Source organism: Eublepharis macularius, chromosome 15 (assembly GCF_028583425.1).
Source record: "Eublepharis macularius isolate TG4126 chromosome 15, MPM_Emac_v1.0, whole genome shotgun sequence".
Classification (NCBI taxonomy): Eukaryota; Metazoa; Chordata; class Lepidosauria; order Squamata; family Eublepharidae; genus Eublepharis; species Eublepharis macularius.
In genome coordinates, this window is record NC_072804.1 from 49,314,888 (window position 1) to 49,335,503 (window position 20,616).

The following is a 20,616-nucleotide window of genomic DNA, read 5'->3' on the forward strand; positions in this document are numbered from 1 at the left end:
AGCCTGTGGGCCACACACAGGTATGGCCTGGGGGACAGGTTGGGCAGACAATGTTTGATGGTGGGGGGGGGGGGTTTCAGCATTGGTTGTTGTGCTTGCCTTCTTTAAGCTTGATCCACTGTTTGAAGATTAAAACCAGAGTGTGCCAGCTTCGGGCCTACACAGGCCAGAAGCCTTTCTTCTGGCTGGCTCTCACAGTTGTGCTTCACAATCTGGAATGGTGTGGCTTGCCTTTCTGTGTCTGGTCCCCTGCTAGCAAGGATTCCCAACAGGCTCCGTCCTGATCAACTGTGCCAGCCTGTGGGCCACACACAGGTATGGCCTGGGGGACAGGTTGGGCAGACAATGTTTGATGGTGGGGGGGGGGGGTTTCAGCATTGGTTGTTGTGCTTGCCTTCTTTAAGCTTGATCCACTGTTTGAAGATTAAAACCAGAGTGTGCCAGCTTCGGGCCTACACAGGCCAGAAGCCTTTCTTCTGGCTGGCTCTCACAGTTGTGCTTCACAATCTGGAATGGTGTGGCTTGCCTTTCTGTGTCTGGTCCCCTGCTAGCAAGGATTCCCAACAGGCTCCGTCCTGATCAACTGTGCCAGCCTGTGGGCCACACACAGGTATGGCCTGGGGGACAGGTTGGGCAGACAATGTTTGATGGTGGGGGGGGGGGGGTTCAGCATTGGTTGTTGTGCTTGCCTTCTTTAAGCTTGATCCACTGTTTGAAGATTAAAACCAGAGTGTGCCAGCTTCGGGCCTACACAGGCCAGAAGCCTTTCTTCTGGCTGGCTCTCACAGTTGTGCTTCACAATCTGGAATGGTGTGGCTTGCTGTTCTGTGTCTGGTCCCCTGCTAGCAAGGATTCCCAACAGGCTCCGTCCTGATCAACTGTGCCAGCCTGTGGGCCACACACAGGTATGCTGCTTTGGCCAAGGTAACCCTTTTTGGTTGCTGGCCTGGCACTCACAGTTGTGCTCCACAATCTGGAATGGTGTGGCTTGCGTTTCTGTGTCTGGTCCCCTGCTTGCAAGGATTCCCAACAGGCTCCGTCCTGATCAACTGTGCCAGCCTTCGGCCCACACACAGGCCTGCTGCTCCGGCTTTGGTAACCCTTCCCGTTTGCTGGCCTGGCACTCACTGTTTTGCTTCACATTCAGGTTGTTTATCGTTGGTGGACCTCTTCTGGACTGGACTGCACTTGGTGGACATCGGCCTGCAGATCTCTGCGTGGAGGATCAACATTGCTGGACATCTGCACTGGTGGACTGGTAGGGTTGTTGTTAAATTTGGTTTTTGAGCTTATGTCTGCTGCTGTGCCTACCTGCGAGCATATGCTTTGGCTCTGTCTTTATGGCTTGGGCCGGGGGGGGGGGGCATTTTCTGGTTGGGCAAGAGGATATTGTTTGGGGGTTAGGGGGGCCAGCATTGATCGCAGTGCCAGCTTTCTTTCATGTTTCATTTTTCAAGTTTGAGTGTGGGGTGGGCATGAACTGCTGTTTCACAGGACTAAAAAATGAGTGTGCCAGCTTCTGGCCTGCACAGGCCAGAAGCTCTGCTGGGTGGATGTGTTTTGTTTTGCTGCTGGTTGGCCCTAGCCTTTAAGGGGGGGGGGGGCTGACTTGGCTTGTGCAACGGGGCCTTGAATTTTGGGGTTGCGTGTGCGGCGTGTGGTGTTGACTCTGCTAACATTTCCAATTTTCTTGACAGCATCGTGGAGGAGAGGAGGACCAGCTGCAAGACCGCCTGAACATCGCTGGACTGCAGGACTGGTGTTAGTGTGAGCGAGTCCGGGTTGACATTTGGGTGGCCTTGGGGGTGGGTTCTTGCTAGCTTGGGAGGGGGGAGGCTCATCTTCAAAACACCACATCCACACCCCACACCGACATACCACAGATACATCGGTCCCGCTAAATAGTGTCTCTTAGGTAGGTAGGCCAGTTGGTAGGTGATCAGTGGATAATTGCCCTCAACATAATTATTAGGGAAACCGAGCCTAGTTTTTTTTAAAAAACTAAATAGGGACTCAGCAGGGAAAGCATTAGTGAGTGAGTGTTAGGTTTGAAATCTATATATATATATATATATATAAAAATTTGTAATAGCTGTCAATAGGCTTCCCATTAGTGCCCCCATAACTAGGGTTCCACTGCCCATCTCTGGCACCCGTGGTGGTGCCAGGCCGGCCCGGGCATACTAGTGTGTGAGTGTTTAAGGCTTTGTCACCTGTTATTGGGGTTTAGGGCCAGCTCAATTCCAGAGGAATTCAGCTGATTGGCAGGCTCAGGTTCCCTGACATAAATAGGGTTGCTTAAAAAGGCACTTGATTGTTCATCTCCAAGTCACAGAGCCACTAGAAGCACAGATTTAGAGCAGGTTAGTTAGGTCTTGAAAACAAAGTTGACCTTTGTTTTCTAAATCTTTTCTGATTAGTTAGGGTTGAATTTGGGAGGGGAAAGTATGTCGGAGAGGAAAGCAGAGAGGGGCCCCGGGGGAAAGGCTAGGGAGAAATCTAGAGGGGAGGAGGGGAGGGGGAGGGGGACTGCTGCGGCAGCCCCTCCATCTGAGCGGAGGAGGCCCTCCCCTGCGCTGCTGCCGTTCACCAGCCTGGCTTCTGGTGACAGGAAGAGGGTTCGCAAGACTCTCTTTCCTGAGGCAGCTGCTGGAGGGCCACCCCCAACCCGGGTGCGTGAGGCAGGGGCTGGCACTGGGCAGGGGCCTGCTGCTGAGGCTCCTCCTCCTCCAGTGGTTGCGAGCCAGCTGCTGGAGGAGGGGCAGCATGTGGTGTCTCCTGGGATGGGCGCGGAGCACATGACTTTCCCTGCGCTCCCGCTCACCCCAGGAACCCGGAGGATGTTGGAGGAACTGCCCGTGAGACCCCCCCTGGGGCGGTCCACCCCAGTTTCCTCTGAGGCCAGCAGCAGGCCTCTCGCGGCTGTGCAGGAGGAGAGGACGCGGGAGGAAGAGGCAGAGACTGTGGTGGAAGAGCCCACATCTCTGCCCCTTCAGCCTCGTCCATCCCCACCTGCCCGGCCGAGAGTGGGACACGGTGTGTCCGGCCAGAGCACCTCACAGGAGGTGCCGCAGGGTGGTCCCGAACGCGCTTCTCCTGGGAAGCGTGGGATGCCCTTTTCCTCCGAAATCTGGAAGCACTTCCAGACAACGGAGGATCCCCGAGCAGCCCTGTGCCTGCATTGTAGGCAGCGCGTCAGCCGTGGCAAAGATGTGTGGCATCTCTCCACGTCTGGGATGAGGTACCATATGAAGAGGCACCACCAGGCGGTGCTTCTTCGGGAGGAGGGTTCGAGTGGCGCCGCACGGCCGCCAGCTAGCCAGAAGGAGGCAGGCTCCTCTGGTGCTCTCCCCCCAAGGGTACCTGCAGGAAAGGGACGCCAAGCCTCTCTCCCGGAGATGCTTGGTATGCAGGGCGCTAGTGTGCCCAGAGAGGGGATCCGGAGGGCGAGCAGGCGCATCACGCGCCACATCGTCAACATGATAGCAGTGGATGGGCAACCGTATTCCGTAGTTGAAGACTTCGGCTTCTCAGGGCTGCTCCAAGATTGCTTTCCCTGGTACGCCGTCCCTGCTCGCACGTCGTTGAGCAGATCGGTGGTGCCCTCGTTTTACAGGGCTGCCAGGGATCATGTGAAGGCACAGCTGTCCCGGGTTGCCGGGAGAACTGTGCACTTCACATCGGACATCTGGACCTGCCCAAGTGTGCAGCAAGCGTACCTCTCGCTTACTGCTCACTGGTGGGAACCCGAGTCGGTTCTGGGTGGGGGCCGGGGGGAGGTGCCTAGCACAGCTAGACAGGGAAGGATGCGAGACCGCCAGGCCGGCTACTGCAAGGCCTTGCTTCACGCCGAGGTGCTCGACGTGTCCCACACGGCGGAGAACATCGCTGCCACCTTAAGGAGACAGTTGGACGAGTGGATAGGCCAGGGACCCGCCACCGTGGGATGCATGGTGACGGACGGTGGCAAGAACATGAGGGCAGCGGCGCATCTAGTGAGCCGAGAGAGCGTCTACTGTGCCGCTCACAAGCTTCACCTAGTGGTGAGAGATGCGCTGGGGTTGGGCTCCTCGAAGGAACCCGTGGATACCCGGACCCGTGAACTCCAGTTACTTGTCCAGAAATGTCGGAGGCTCACGGGTCACTTCTCGCGCAGCGTGAAGGCCACGCACGAACTGCGCCAGACACAGGTCAGGACAGGTGTGCCAGAGCACGCTCTGATCACTGACGTCAGCACTCGCTGGAACTCCACCTGCGCCATGCTTGAGCGCTTGGTGGAGCAGCAGGCCGCACTCCACGCGTGGCTCTCCGAGCACCGCGGTGCGAGTCAGGTGGGTGAGTTCAACCGGGAGGATTGGCTCACCATCACCCAGACAGTGGAGGTCCTGAAGCCCTTCAAGGACTTCACTGTGGCGGTCTCGTCAGACACGGCGACCCTCGGTCTGGTCATTCCCCTGGTGCACACGCTCCAGAGGAATCTGGCCACCCTTGCAGACCGGGTCGCGCCCCGTGCTGACCTTGTTCCAGCGGTGCGCGCATTAGTGAGAAGGCTGCAGCAGGGCATAGCTGCCAGGCTAACTCCTCTCACTAAGGAAGAGTCATACATGTTGGCGACCATGTGTGACCCGCGCATAAAGGGCACTTTCGCCGAGCGGGACGGGAACCTCACCCAAGCCAGAGACGGGCTCTGCTCTTGGGTGAGGCGCAGGCAGGCCAAGAGGGGACGCCTGTCGACAGGGGGGACGCAAGAGGGGCCCTGCCGTGCGGGTCCCTCTGACGCCCCCTCTGCGCAGGCCCCCCCCGAGGCCACCACCGGAGTGCCGATGGAGATGGAGATGCTCCGGTGGGCCCTCGTCCCCTCTGGGGTCGTGAGGACCGTGAGAGAGGATCCGGCGGAGGCGATGGTCAGGGACTACCTCGCGGAGCCCTGCGAGTCGCTCTCCACCGATCCGCTCAGCTACTGGGCCAGGAAGGAGTCGGTCTGGCCGGACCTCTCCCTCGAGGCGCAGCGGCTGCTCTCATGCCCTCCGACGAGCGTGGAGAGCGAGCGCGTCTTTTCACATGCGGGCGACATTGTCGGCCCACATCGCACTCGCCTTCTCCCATGGAGAGTCGAGCAGTTGACCTTCCTGAAGGTCAACTCTCGCCTCTTCGATTTCTCAGGACTGGACTTCCAGAGTGACTGAGGTGAGCCCAACTTGTGGCCTGCATCCTCTATGAGTCCAATCCTTTGGAATCGCGCTCTCCCCTGTATAAAACCCTGTATATACAGTTAAAACCGGCCAGTAGAGGGAGGGTGGTTAGGAACCAGTGGCAAAGGGAAAACACCCAGCAATTTGAAAGCCCCCCCCCCAGGGTATTCAAAACATCTCCCATCACTGAGACATACCCTGTGGGACCAAATTTATTATGAAAAATAATGCCCCAGAAACATGGATTGCTACTGGAGGGAGAAACAGGTTAGATAGGGATTGCTTAGGTGTTTTTATCAGATGAAATCATTGTAAAAAAAATTGTAGAAGAATTGTTGTACTGTTTTTTGAAAGTTGATGTTCTGTTCATGTAAAAAAAAGGAAAAAAAACCAAAAAAAAATGTTGTGATTATGTTTTTTAAAAGTTGATGTTCTGTTCATGTAAAAAAAAGGAAAAAAAACCCAAAAAAATGTTGTGATTATGTTTTTTAAAAGTTGATGTTCTGTTCATGTAAAAAAAAGGAAAAAAACCCAAAAAAAAATGTTGTGCTTATGTTTTTTAAAAGTTGATGTTCTGTTCATGTAAAAAAAAGGAAAAAAAACCCAAAAAAATGTTGTGATTATGTTTTTTAAAAGTTGATGTTCTGTTCATGTAAAAAAAAGGAAAAAAACCCAAAAAAAAATGTTGTGCTTATGTTTTTTAAAAGTTGATGTTCAGTTCATGTTTAAAAAAAAAATTTGATGTTAATGTTGGGTTTGCATGGTTGGGGGATGCGGGAAGAGTGGTGGATGGGCACCGGCCAATGATGATCTCTCACAGATGTTCCCAGGTAAATTCTGAGGCTGGTGTGGGGGTGGGGGGAGACCTCTGCAGAACTGCTCCAGAAATACCATTGTCCAGTGCCTTGGAAGTGCCCAGTTCAGCTTTGTGTGTCTGAACTGAAAGCACAGCCACAGGAAATGACATAGGTTCTGCTGGACCCTGTTGCAGTGGTTCCCCCCCATTAAGTCGTTTTATGGAGGGAGAGTTGTATTAGGCTGGTAGTTATTATGATCATCTTCTGTTTCCATGCCCTGTTGTGCCCGCTCACTATGTAACCTGTTGTAATGTTCAAAACTTTACTGTTTGTCCATTTCAAAAAAAAAATTGTGTTTAAGATTCTCTGATGTGTAGTTAATTGTGTTGTGTTGTGCTATGAGGGACAATAAGTGTAATATGTTGTGATTTGTTGACCACTTGTAATTTGAAAATGAGAAAATAAAGGTTTTTTAAACTTAATGATTTTGTGTCTGTGTTCCCTTCTTTGATGGGAGGTTGGTTCCCAGCATGGGGAACAATGGGGCAGGCTGGCCAGCCTGTTCCTGGGGTACTCGGTGTGGGGCAGCTGAGGGTGGTTTTGGTTCTGAGAGGGGCTGAGTGGAGGATTTGGGTCTGTGTGTGGCAGCTGGGGTGGGGGAACTGGGTTTGTGTGGGGCTGAAAGGAGTGGACTATGGGGGATGAGAGCACTGGTCGTCCCTTTTGCCCAAGTAGGCCCCTGCTACTGTCCTGGTGTGGGCTTCCATGCCTCTATCAGTTGCTGGCCCTCCTTTGCCATCTTTTTCAGAAATTTTCCTAGGGCTGCCAAACTCCTGGTTGGGCTTGAGTTCAGGTTAGAGAGAGTAGTTCCCTACAGATAAACTGGCTGCTTCCAAGGGCAATCTCTTTAGAGGGCAAATGCGGACCATGGATTCTGGGGGAGATCCCTACTCAGATTTTCCTTTGCACAAGTCCCACCCCCAAATTGCCAGTAACTTCCAAGGCCAGAGTTTGCCACCCCAGAGAGATCCCGTTCCCACCCTCTTAGCCTTGGCATGAAAGTTGTAGCCACCATGGAACGCTTCCAGGTTCCTGATTCCAAGCCCAATGACACCAATGTAAGACAATCCAGACCTCCATCAAAAATGGATTTTAAGTAGCAGTGGGATTGGGCTGCATTTCAGTCATTCACATATCTGGTTGTGTTCCCAAACATTTAGCTTATGGTTTTTTAAATCGGCGTATGGCACTTAAGGACACTTTTAAATGGTTCTAAAAACATATTTTTATTATGAAGTATTTAATGTGGCATTGATCAAGGGCAGGCCTTTTGGCCAAATGAGCAGTATCAGTACAGTAAAATTTAGACAAAGCTCATAGGAGGAAAAAACATTCACACTGTGAAGTGGGAAGAAAGTTTCAATTTACATGTACCATGGACTCCGAAAAAGACATGTCCAGACCAAATCAGGCCTGCTTTCTCCCTTGAAGATATCAATTGATGATAGTGCTTATGTCACATCATGAGAAGACAAGGTTCACTAGAAAAGACAATAATGCTAAGAAAAATTGAAGGCAGTAGGGAAAAGAAGAATACCCTAGATGTGGTAGATTGACTTCGGTTTGCAATACATGGACAAGGTTTTTGGGATACTGTGGAGCTCAATATAATTCTAAAGTACACCACAAGTGATTTGAATGCATAAAACATACAGACACATACACATAAAATGTATATACCCCCTCCCCACCAAATTAAAGGTTTATCTTATGCCCCGGTTTTCTCCCCCATGGGAACCTAGAGTGGTTTACACATTGCTGTTCTCCCTTGATTTGTTTCACCCTCATCACAACCAGGCTAACAATAGACAGCTGCTCCATGCCTCACATTGGAGTGACTCCACCGATGGCCTTCTTAGTTGTATGAGGGGGTGGAGGGGGGGGGAGGAAGGAAACAACGCACTCCTGCCCACTCTATCTGGGGCCTAGGTTGCCAAATTGCTTGGCCTTGGCAAGGAGCCAGTGGTGGGGCGGCACTGGTTCTGGGGCCCCGTCAAGAACATTTGTCCAGGGCCCCAAAATCACCTAGACTGCCTCTGGAAAACACAACACAATTGTTTACTTAGGCTGAGCCAAGAACATCCATCAAGCCTACAAGGCACAGAATCAGAGTCTGCCAGATTCTAGACCAACTCTCTAGCCATTGCACTACAGTGGATATCTAAAAATTGTTCATACCCCCACCAGCAACTTGAACATTTTTCTCCAAAAGGCACACAACTTGGCTGGGTCTCAAAAAGGACTATGATGCATGGGCCTGTCAATGCATACTGGTACTAAGGCTCTGGCCGGGGGGAGGGGGGCATTGTGCCAATGCCACCCTGGCTTTGGAAGGGGACAGTAAAATAGAAGAAATAATCTAGCTTCAGTGCCTCCCCCCCTTCTCTCTCTCTCTCTCTCTCTCTATAATGTGAGTGAAAACATTACTATACCATCACTGAAGCCTACAGGATACATAGGGTCTGTTCACACACGCATGATCATTTAATGGCAATGCTCTGGCATGATGATGTCTGTTCTAGGAAGTGATGTGATCATCACACAAGGCTGGGGAGCACGCACAATTCACAGCAGGCAGATTTGGGCCACAAGGGATCCTGCTTTGGCCTGCAGGGCCCAAATCAGCCCACTGCAAAGCACAGGCATACTCTCAGGGCAGCCAGATGACATCAGTGACATCACGGCAGCAGCCCCTGGAGCGTACCTTGAAGGCTCATTCACTGACTTTCCCCCTTCGGGGTGATAGGTGAGAGTGGGGGATCCCCCACCAAGGGGAAACGGATCACTAATTGTGTCTGAGGTTGTGGAAATCAAATGGGTCATATTGCTTCTGTCTTTGAGGGACTTACATGCACATTATATTTAACTCCAGATTTCTTGATTGTCAAGGAATGCATGTGGTGGGGGGTGGGGGGAAGGGTGGGAGAAGGGCCCCTGAGGGTGAGGGTGGCATTTGGCATGCAAAATGCCACCCCTGGCAAGACAAGCCTCTCCCAGCTGTCAGTGGTAGAGATGAGAGCAGAGCACCTACTTGGGGAGGCCATGAAATGGCCCCCCCAAGTGGGAGCAGGCTGAGCCTTGGTGGGGGGATGGGAGGAAGGGTGGGAGAAGGGCCCCAGAGGGTTGGGGGGGGGATTTTGTTGCAGTGGTTCCCCCCCATTAAGTCGTTTTATGGAGGGAGAGTTGTATTAGGCTGGTAGTTATTATGATCATCTTCTGTTTCCATGCCCTGTTGTGCCCGCTCACTATGTGACCTGTTGTAATGTTCAAAACTTTACTGTTTGTCCATTTCAAAAAAAAAAATGTGTTTAAGATTCTCTGATGTGTAGTTAATTGTGTTGTGTTGTGCTATGAGGGACAATAAGTGTAATATGTTGTGATTTGTTGACCACTTGTAATTTGAAAATGAGAAAATAAAGGTTTTTTAAACTTAATGATTGTGTGTCTGTGTTCCCTTCTTTGATGGGAGGTTGGTTCCCAGCATAGGGAACAATGGGGCAGGCTGGCCAGCCTTCTCTGCGGGTGGTGGGGGGGTCAGGGGGGTGGTTGTCTGTGTGCCAGGGCAGGTGCTCTTTCCCAGGGACGATTTGGCACTGCCACCATTGTGGCACCCCTTGTCTGTGCAGAACTGCCCTGGGAAAGAGAGTTTAGGGGTTCCCAAAAGGGGAGGGCAGGCCAGCCTGTTCCTGGGGTTATGGTGGGTGTGGGGCAGGTGGGGGTTGATTTGGGTCTGTGAGGGGCTACTGGGGGGATTTGGGTCTGTGTGTGGCAGCTGGGGGGGAATTGGGTTTGTGTGGGGCTGTGAAGGGTGGACTTTAGGGGCTGAGAGCACCTACTTGGGAAGGCCATGAAATGGCCCCCCCAAGTGGGAGCAGGCTGAGCCTTGGTGGGGGGTGGGAGGAGGGGTGGGAGAAGGGCCCCAGAGGGTTGGGGGGCATTTTGCATGCAAAATGCCACCCCTGGCAACACAAGCCTCCCCCAGCTGTCAGTGGTAGAGATTAGAGCACCTACTTGGGGAGGCCATGAAATGGCCCCCCCAAGTGGGAGCAGGCTGAGCCTCGGTGGGGGGTGGGAGGAGGGGTGGGAGAAGGGCCCCTGAGGGCTGGGGGGCATTTTGCATGCAAAATGCCACCCCTGGCAAAGGAAGCCTGCTTCTTCATTTTTTCCCCATAGGAAATAATGAAGAAGATGCTCCTTTATGGGAGGATGGGGGGACCTGCTTTGGGGGGCCATAACATGGCCCCCCAAAGTCCAATCTGTCTGAAACTTGGGTGGGTGTTAGAGAAGGGTTAGAGGAAGGTCCCCACCAATTTTGGGCTTATTTGGTGGGAAAATGCCTCCTCCAGGCGTCCTGAAAGACGGAGGCATTTTCCCAGCAAAATAACCCGAAAGAATCCCGAAAGAATGCCGAAATAATGCCGAATCCCGAATCCCGAAAGAGATTCTTGTTTCGGCATTCGGCTAATGCCGGTAGAGAATCTTGTTTCGGGTAATCCCGAAACAAGAAAGCCGAAAGTTTTTTCCTTGCACACCCCTAGTTGCCACTGTTTAGCGTGATCATTTTTTCCCCAATAGGGAACATGCATGTGTGTGTATAAACAGCAGCTTCATCTGCAAACATTGGTGTGTGCTTCTCTTCTTGCCACAAGAAAACTGAACTTGCTGATCTCTGCCGATCAAATGGTTGTTGTGGATTTTTCGGGCTGATCATAAAGTTGTTTCGCACAAGAGCAGGCCAATTTGGGCAGATGCTGGATTGGGAGCAGATTAGAGTCAATAATGCTCCCAACATTTTGCAGATGGCAAGCAAATACTCTTGTAATAATTTATGATGGATTACTGAACTCCATCTGTGGCATACCGGCTTCCTATACTCTGTAGCTAGTTTGCCAGCTTTTCAATGGATCAGTCTAGCTGTTCCTGTAATATTTGCATTTGATCTGCAGCAACTTCCAGATCATGTTATTCTCCTCCATGCCTTGAAAAGCTTCAACTGCTCATGCCTGTACATAAAGCTTCTGCTAAAGGGAAAGGATACGTCTCCTTGCCAGTAAGCAACTGTACTTTGTCCTTGGTTTTAAAGACAATTAACCTTTCTCTCTCTTCCAACCTGATATCAAATTGAATCACTTCAGTATGTGAAACAGGGTGTGTCTGTGGGCCAAGCTACACATGACGAATGACACTTGAACGGCAAGTGGATTGAGTGGAGGGCAAGTGAACAGGGAGAAATACACTTGCCGTTCAAGTGTCATTCGTCATGTGTAGCTTGGCCCTGAATTGCATGATGACTTAGGGCCAATTATGTCACAAAGTCCTCATTTAACAAAGCATCCATGGCCACCAGGAGAACTGTTATGCATCAGGCCTAGAAATTCCCTGCTTGCTGAAGGCTTAGTTTTCAAGCATGAGTTGGAGAGAGGCTGGCAGAAAAACGTCCTGCCTCTTTAATAGAGGTTTAATGTGTGAAAATGGGCAAGTGAAGTTTTTCAAGGCATGGAAGTACATATCACTGGGGGAACAACATCTTATTAAGCCTTTATTAAAGGGACAGGACACTTTTTCTAGGCACTTGGCAGCCTCAGCCATGGTGGAGCTCTCTTTGGATTCAGATAGGGTTGCCAAATCAGGGTTTGGGAATTCTTGGAATTTGGAGGATGAAGTCTGAGAAGGGCAGGCTATGGGGCAGGGAGGGCCTTCAGTAGAGTATAATGCCATAGTGTCCACCAGTCTTTTCCCCAGTGGGAACTAATCTCTGTAGTCTGGAGATCTCATGTAATTCCAGGAATTCTCTAGGACCCACCTGGAGGCTGACAATCCTAAAATCAGATAATCAAATCTAGGCAGAGAGGTCTTATGCCTTCCCATCTGCTGCAATTTCCCGTCTTGAAATGGCTGAACAAACTGCCATTTTCTCTGTAGGGAAACTTTTGTAGCTTGCACTTAAATTACCTGGGTATAACAAAAGTGAAGAAGAAAAATCATGGTGGGAGCAATGACATGATTTTGGATGAGTGAGAAGAATCTCAGGGAAGGAAAACATTGCAAGTGTTTTTAAATGCCACAACATTCCACATTATAAATTTACAATACACTAAGGACCAATATTAGACATGGGTATGAACAGCATTATGATCTTAATAAACCATGAACAGGCTGTTCGGATGCTTGCAAACAGGTCGTTCGTGATGCGTCACTCCAGCAGAACAGGTGGTCAGCAAAAGCCTCGTTTGTTGCGCTCAGCCTCTGTTCAGGAAGCCAGACAGCCAGGCGCCTGTAATCAATTGCCTCGGCAACGGAGGGAGGGACAACCTGAACTCTGTCTGCACTCCCTCTGTCGCCCCGGACACCCCAATCAAAGCCCAACTTAGCTTGATGGGCAGGTCTTCTTTCCAAGTGTGGAGCAACAAATTGGTTACAATTGGTAACATGGGAGCAGACACCAGGGGAGAGGGAGGGAGGAGGGGGGGGTGTTCTGTGGCCATGGGAACTCGTATCTCATCCCTGCAAACTCTGTTAGGCAGTTCTGACTGCCAACCACAGACCTCCTGCATTTCTGAATCAGACCTCTGCTTTATAGAAGGGCATTGCGCTCCCAGTTCTAGCTTTCATTCTCAGCCAGCAGTGTAGTGGGACAGAACTGTTGATAGCCTTTTGGGAGAGAGACAGGGAGAGTGCATTGGAGCTGGGCTTTTTTCTGTGTGTGGTGGGTGGGATAGGGAGCTATCCCCTCTGGTTCCAGGACTGCTGCCAGGCCCTGGGGCCAAGCTGAGTGGGCAGCTCGGCTGAGGGCTCACCCTGATTATTACTGCCTGATCTGATTAAGTATCTAGGAGTGCTGCTGGGCTAGGGCTTTAAACCCAGTCTCTGGTTCCAGGGCTGCTGCCAGGCCCTGGGGCCAAGCTCAGTGGGCACCTCGGCTGAGGGCTCACACTGACTATTATTATTGTAATTATTATCAGTTCCTGATCTGATCAGGTATCTGAGAGGGCTGGGCTAGGGCTTTAGCTCCAGCCTCTGGTTCCAGGGCTGCTGCCAGGCTCTAGTGCCAAGCTCTGTGGGCACTTCGGCTGAGGTCTCTCAGTGTTCTCTCCTTTTCTGTCTGCCTTAATTATAGCTTGGTGGCACAATGAGTCTTCCTCTTGTATTGGCTGCCAAGGGTGGTTGTGGGGTGAAGTGCGATGGCAGTCCTCCTGGTTCAGTTGTGGAAAGCACTTTTGGGTGTGGCTTAGGGGCCGTAGGGAGTCCCCCCACTCCCCCCAATTCACCTATGTGGGCTGTGGAGGCCCAAGAGGTCTTTGTGCAGGGGGGAGAGAATCTCAACATTTTGAGGAGGGGTGGGCGGGCGATGGATCCCTGGAGGAATGGTACGTGTGTTATGAAAGATCCGTCCCGTCCCCATCCCAAACCAGAAGATAGAAGTGACAAATTACACTTGAATGGCAAGTGAACAGACTCATGCATATTCCTCCCTATTCACTTGTATTCCACTTGAACTCCACTCAATCAGTGAACAGGGAGGAATACGCATGAGTCTGTTCACTTGCCATTCAAGTGTAATTCATCGCTTCTAGCTTGGCCCTAGGTATTTCCTCACTGTATGTCCTCACTGGACCCATTTTCTCACTCAGCCCAATTTATATTATCAAAGGAAAGAGGCCCATTCTCTTCTTTCACTTTTTAAAAATGTGTGAACCGAATGTGATCTATGCCCTGTATACTGTATGATTGTATTGAGGTGGTGGAAAGTGCTGTCAAGTCATAGCTGATTTATGGCGATCCCTGGTGGGGTTTTCAAGGCATGAGACTAACAGAGATGGTTTGCCATTGCCTAATCTGCGAGGCCACCCTGGTCTTCTCTGGAGGTGTCTCTTCCAAGATCTAACAAGATCGGGCTTGCACATGCTACCCAGGTTAGAACCATTGTATTGTTATAACAAAAAATTTAAAAGGTGTTTTTTTTTTAAAGGAAGCTGTTCCTTTAGCATTATTTGATATTAAATAAACAGCCTCTCTCTTTTTTATTTCTTCAAGCAAACAGTCAAGAAGACCCATCATGGCTATTGCTTTCACAAAAGAATTAATAAGAAAGGAACTTGAAAAACTGAAGAACGATTTGGAAAACAGAAATCTCCCTGATGTGATAGAACAAAATGATAAATACTTGAACTTATTAAAAAACTCAACTCTTGACATTGCCATCACAGGGGTGTCAGGTGCTGGCAAATCATCCCTCGTGAACGCCCTGCGAGGTATGACAGATTCTGAAGAAGGTGCAGCTGAGACCGGGGAGACACAAATAACGATGGAGCGAATGAAATATTCACATCCTACATTCCCAAATGTATCAATATGGGATCTTCCCGGAATTGGGACACCTGATTTTAAAGCAAAGAACTACCTCAAGAAAGTACATTTTAAGGAGTACGATTTCTTCGTCATCGTTGCCTCCAATCGCTTCACAACAAATGATGTTCTCCTGGCTCGTGAAATTCTAAAGATGAAGAAAAAGTTCTACTATGTGCGCACCAAAGTGGATGTCAGCGTCGATTCTGAAAGAAGGAAACCAAACTTCTGTGAGGAGAAGTGCCTGGACAAGATAAGGGAATACTGCTGTGACAATCTGGCAAAAGCAGGAGAATCTAATCCACTGGTTTTTCTTATCTCCAGGTGGGATTTGAATATGTTTGATTTTCCCCACCTGCAAGTGACCTTGGAGAATGACTTGGATGACCTCAAGAAGTATGCCTTAATTGCATCAATGCCAGCTTTCTCAAGAGACGTCCTGAAGAAGAAAAAGGCTGCTATGGAGTCCCTTATATGGAAAGTATCCCTTGTGTCTTGTGGTATTGGGGCAATTCCTGTCCCAGGACTCTCTCTTGTTTGTGATATTGGCATCTTGGTGGCAACAATGAGATATTTCTGCAAGGTCTTTGGCTTGGATGAAGATTCCCTCCGTAGACTTGCAAGCCGGGTTCGTAAACCTCTGAGCATGTTGAGATCTGCTATCAAAAAGTCCCCGATGGCCAGCCAAGTCACTACTGAATTTGTAACTGATCTTTTGACCAAGTCATTAGTGTGCGGAGCGGTGATGGCGGCCGAATTTGCTCTTGATTTTGTGCCTGTGTTGGGCTCTCTCACTGGTGGAGCGCTTTCTTTTGTAACCACCTTCTACATCCTGAAGAGCTTTCTGCATGATGTTGAGGAAGATGCAGAGAACGTCCGAGCAAAAGCTGTGGAGTCCTAAGACGAGTCAAGCGCTTCAACACCCAGACTGAGAAAATAGACCGAGTCAAACAGCACAGGACTTTCATGCAGAGGACATGGAACCAAAGTCAAGAACTGATTCTAGATTTCCTACCCATGTTAGATGTCCCAGTTCATGGAGCTGGATCTTTTGGAACAACATCTTGCCTGCTGAAAAGCTTTCTGAAAAAAATAAAATCTGATGATACTTAGAATATTCGAGACAAGTTGCTTAAGCTTGAAGAGTCCCAACTAAGGTGCCACGCGAAAAGAAAAGCAGAGGCACCAACCATGTGACTGATATGCATAACCTAAAGGGTTGGAAATGAAATGGAACTGATTGGAAGCCCCCCTTCTCTTAACTGACACGTGGAGAAGCTCTATGATCTAGTACCATAGTGCCCAATAAAGACAATTTTCATTTCTCTCAATGGAAGTTCTTTCAGGCGTTCGGATTCAATCTACTGAACACCCAAAGGATCCAGAGGGAACTGTGAACATCCTGTGCTGGCTTTTCCTACTCTATAGTGTAAACCAAGAACTAGGAGAGCAATACAGGTGGCGCAGCTCAAAACAGAGTGTTGTACTCAAGAAGTCCGTGCTGGTTTGTATCGCTTCCCTGTGGTAGTTTCCCCTTTGCTTAGATGTCTGACTGGAAAGAACAGATTTTTGGTTTTCAAATTGTGCTCCTTAAGGAGAAGGTCAGTAATAGTGGACAAGTTTCACTCGAAGACAAATTGTCCACCACTATTGATCCTCCTCCGTAAACTCCTTAGGAAATGCTCGAATGTACTTTTGGAAGTTACAACACATGCAGGGGTGGAAATAGAAAATCTATCTATTGTTGAGTATCAGTAAGGCATCGTCCCTCTCTCTTGCTTCCTCTTTTCTGATTTGTTCTGTTTTAATTTTTGTTTGATTGATAATTTCTTCTCCATCAATTTGTTCTTTTTGCCTTGTGAACTACTCTCTACCAAAAGGTAGAACCTACTAGATTAATAGCCAGATAAACTAGACTACTGGATTAGTAGCGCACAAAAGGGTACCCATAACAGTTAGATATGAATGAACTTAGGGCTCAGCTCAGCTTTAACTGGGTGGACTGGAGGGAACTGGGAGGCTGAACTTAAGTTCTAAAACAATACATCTATTGGATTTTACATTATTCATTTTTACTCATTTGCACTGTTTTGCTTAAACAGTACTATTTGCTTAAAAGGTTTCCTCTTTGTACCATGTTTGGAACGTCCTGGTTGATAACTGGGAGAAGTTAGCAGTCTTAGCAGCTACTTATTTAATTCATGTAACCATATACTAGTTTGCCTTATTTCAGATTACTTGCTTAATTATTTTATTCATTTGTTCTCCTTTGTATATTTGTTCTGCTTTATATATATATATATATATATATATATATATATATATATATATATATATGAAGCAGAACAATATATATATATATATATATATATATATATATATATATATATATATATATATATATATATATATATATATATATTACAATATACAATATTTTAGAATATATATACTGTGCAATAATAAACTGGCATAACTTGTTTCAGTTTAACTCTTGACTCTGCATTTTCTTATTGGTTAACTGCTGGGCGATAAAGGACCCCAACTGACACCAGTCATGAAAGGAGTTTGCATTGTTGCTGCAATTGGACATCTCTTGCTTGTAGCTCATAGTCATAAGTATGTCCCAGACTTTCCAGCTTGTCCAGCTGAGCTGTACAAGTAGCATTGCCAATTCCAGCTCAGAAAATTCATAGAGATTTGGGGTGGGGTGCCTGGGAAGGGCAAAGCTTTGGGACAATTCTGAGAACGCTGAGGCACATGATGCCACTTCTGTGATGTCTCATCCCATGAAGCTACTTCCAAGTGAAAGGTCAAACTCTCCACCTCCTTCCTGTGACAGCACTTGCCCTACTAGGAGCATGCATTCAGATATACCCATGCTGAGGTTATACCTGAAAACTCACCCAAAATTCCAGGCACACACACACAAAAATTCCCAGAATTTCAAGAGTTTGGGGGTTTCAGGGAGCTGCAGGAGTGGGGAGAGGAAACAGAGGAAGTTGGCTGATTAGCCGCCAATGATGAGGTAGACCTGAACTCCTCCAATCATGACCTTTTACCTTTTTAAAAGGAAAGAACAAAACTGGCTCTGGACTGACCATGTTATCATTGTCCCTACTCAAGACATCTCCCCAATGCTGGAACCAGAGGCCACAAGGCCTGTCCCCTCACCACCTGGTGGGCACATGCACTCTTGCAAGTTTGGTGTAGTAAAGAGCAGCAGGACTCTAATCTGAAAAGCCAGGTTTGATTCCCCACTCCTCCATGTGAAGCCAGCTGGGTGACCTTAGGTCAGTCACAGCTTCTTAGAGCTCTCTCAGCTCCACCCACCTCACAGGGTGATTGTTGTGAGGAGAAAAATAACATATTTTGTAAACTGCTGTGAGTGTGCATTAAGTTGTCTTGAAGGGCGGTAAATATATCAAATATTATTATTATACTACTAGCAACAAAGCCCAAACATGTCCCACCCATAGCACACTGAAGCTTTGGCAAGGCTTGGAAGACAGAGCCCAGGTCCACTGGGCATTCCTCTAGCTGGCCCTGGCCTAATTGGGGCTAGTGAGGGTGGAGCCGACCTGCGGGCCCTTCTGAGGCTGCAGAGGTTCACCCGGACTGCACCTGTGCCAGTGAGTCATTGGAAACATGCTAACTGAATTATGTTATAGGATTAAGGCTCGACTGTCCCCCCACCCCACCAAGGTACTTTTAATTTTTTAACTGGCAATTGTATAGTGTTATATTGATATGACAATTAGACATGAGCACAAACCGCATTATGAACTTCAAAAACCCACGAAAGTGGTGATCGCACAATCGCGATCCGGCAGTTCGTGATTGTCCACGGCCAACGAACCAGCGTTCGGAAGAAGCCTGGTTCGGTGTGATTGACCGCGGTTCAGGAAGCCAGACAGTCAGGTGCCATCAATCAATTCCCTTGGAAATGGAGCCGGAGGAATGCCTGAAATCTGTCTGTTCTCCTTCTGTCACCCTGGAAACCCGAATGGAAGCCCAGCTTACCTTGATCGGCAGGACTACCTTCCAACCATGGAGCTGCAAAGCTGCTGCCAGGCCCTGGGCCCAAGCTCAGTGGGCACCTCAGCTGAGGGCTCACAGCATTATTACTAATGCCTGATCTGGTCAGGCCTCTGGGAGTGGTGGGCTAGGGCTCTAGTCCCTCCCTTCTTCTGGTGCCAGGGCTGCTGCTAGGCCCTGGGGCCAAGCTAGGTGGGCACCTTGGCTGAGGGCTCACATTAGTGCCTGATCTGTTCAGGTCTGTGGGAGTGGTGGGCTAGGGCTCTAGTCCCTCCCTCTTGTGCCAGGGCTACTGCCAGGCCCTGGGGCCAAGCTCAGTGGGCACCTTGGCTGAGGGCTCACAGTATTATTACTAGTGCCTGATCTGGTCAGGACTCTGGGAGTGGTGGGCTAGTGGTGGGCCCCCTGAGGGAAGGTGGCTCGTCGCCGCCTCCCCGTGCCTGCCAGGCCCAGCGGCCGCCATCAGTACCCACCGTCCAGCCTGCGCCGGGAATACCAGTGCACTCCTCTTTGGCCTGGTGGGAGGGCACATGGCGGGTGCCACTGGCGAGTGGCCAGACCCCCCGCCCCCTGAGGGGAGGTGGCTCATTGCCACCTCTCCGTGCTTGCCAGGCCCTGCAGCCGCCGTCACCACCCACCTTCTGTACACCGGGCGAACATCAACCGGTGGCTCTAAATTTATCGAGTGGGATTTTCCTGGGGGCCTTCTATTGAGATGAGGTGCCTTTTTCTTAAGAATTTCCAAGTTTGCACTGCAAATGACTTAACATTGGTACAACAGCCTGAAATCCACAGATTCATTGTGTTTTTTCCTGCATTTGGTTGGAGTGAGATCAAGGTGGGTAGTCATGTTACCTTCTGTAGCAGTAGAAAAGAGCCAGAGTCCAGTAGCACCTATAAGACTAACAACATCAGTGGTAGGGTATGAGTTTTTGTGAGTCACAGTTCACTACTTCAGACACCTTCCTCAGGTATCAGAAGAATTGAGCTGTGACTCATGAAAGCTCATACTGTACCACTAATTTTGTTAGTCTTATAGATGCTGCTGGACTCTGGCTCCTTTCTATTGCTGGAGTATCTCACACCCTCTAATCATCTCCTCCTTGACATTTGGTTCAGAGCCAAGACGCCATGTCCTCAATGGAGAAATTTTCTCTGTCTTTAGGAGGAGTGTTAATAATGTTCCTATGTGCTTGTTCCCACTCAGGTAAAACTCAGACTTCCAGATCAGTCCCAGTGCTCATCCCAGCAAAGAAATGCATGTCAATCTCATAACAAGGGCCAGACCCTCTGGAAAATCTATAAACCTCCCTGCCCAAGCAATTCAGGTTTGCCATTCTTCGAGTTCTTCAGCAGGGTGGCAGCAGCAGCTGCTGGAATCAGTCACAGCTAAAACAAGTGTACGTGGAAATCAAAATGTGCTTTCTCTTTCTCTCTAAGAGCAGAACCACAAGTGACAAAAGGCACAGATTGGACACTTGTCTCCTTCCCTCAAGTTTTGATGGGAAATGTAGGCAGCTTGGCGGAATGTTGGACAAGTGACAGTTGAAGAGTCCATTGGACAGCAGTCAGAGAGCCAAGCTGCAAGACCAGGATGCCTACATTTCCCATAAAAACTTGAGGGAAGCAGACAAGTGTCCAACCTGTGCCTTTTGTCACTTGTGGTTCTGCTCAGAGTGTGAGTGAACCTTTGGACTCTTGTAAGAAGGGTAAACAAGTAAATAGGTTAAGGAGTAGGGTCATTTTCCTCACATTAGAGAATTTCGGTAGGGTTGCTATCATGTATTAGGCCTAGCTTCAATAGCCGGTAGGCTCATCTGGCATCAGATCTCATTGGCAGTTACTGTAGGCAGCAGCCAATCGGTCCTCTCAAAATAAAGACTAATCACTATTGTGTAAATATGTTATATTGTATATAGTTCGTGCAAATGGAGTTCTAGGGTCCATGTTGCTATTGGTTGATGGTTGGTACAGGGGTGGGGGTTGTGTATATATATTGGGTTTTTGCTGAATGGGAGTTGTCTGTCTGTTTTGGCTTGCCACAAAGTGTGTTATTCTGAGCTGAGATCACTCTGGGCTGAAATCATTAGGAGCACCAAGCTCAATATTTAATAGTTGCCCACTTTGGGTTGGGAATTTCCTGGAGATATGGGGTAGCGCCTGGGAAAGGTGGGGTTTGGAGA

General features: G+C 49.1%; 2 protein-coding genes across 2 annotated transcripts in view; both read left to right on the plus strand.

Moving 5' to 3' along the window:
* The window catches only part of LOC129342973 (uncharacterized), an 87,134-nt gene that overhangs the window by 36,859 nt on the left and 29,659 nt on the right, over positions 1-20,616 (plus strand). The window lies entirely within an intron of this gene.
* Positions 14,106-15,296, plus strand: LOC129342972 (interferon-inducible GTPase 5-like). The gene has a single exon (XM_054998930.1). It carries the CDS (start codon positions 14,106-14,108, stop codon positions 15,294-15,296), a length of 1,191 nt encoding a protein of 396 aa, XP_054854905.1.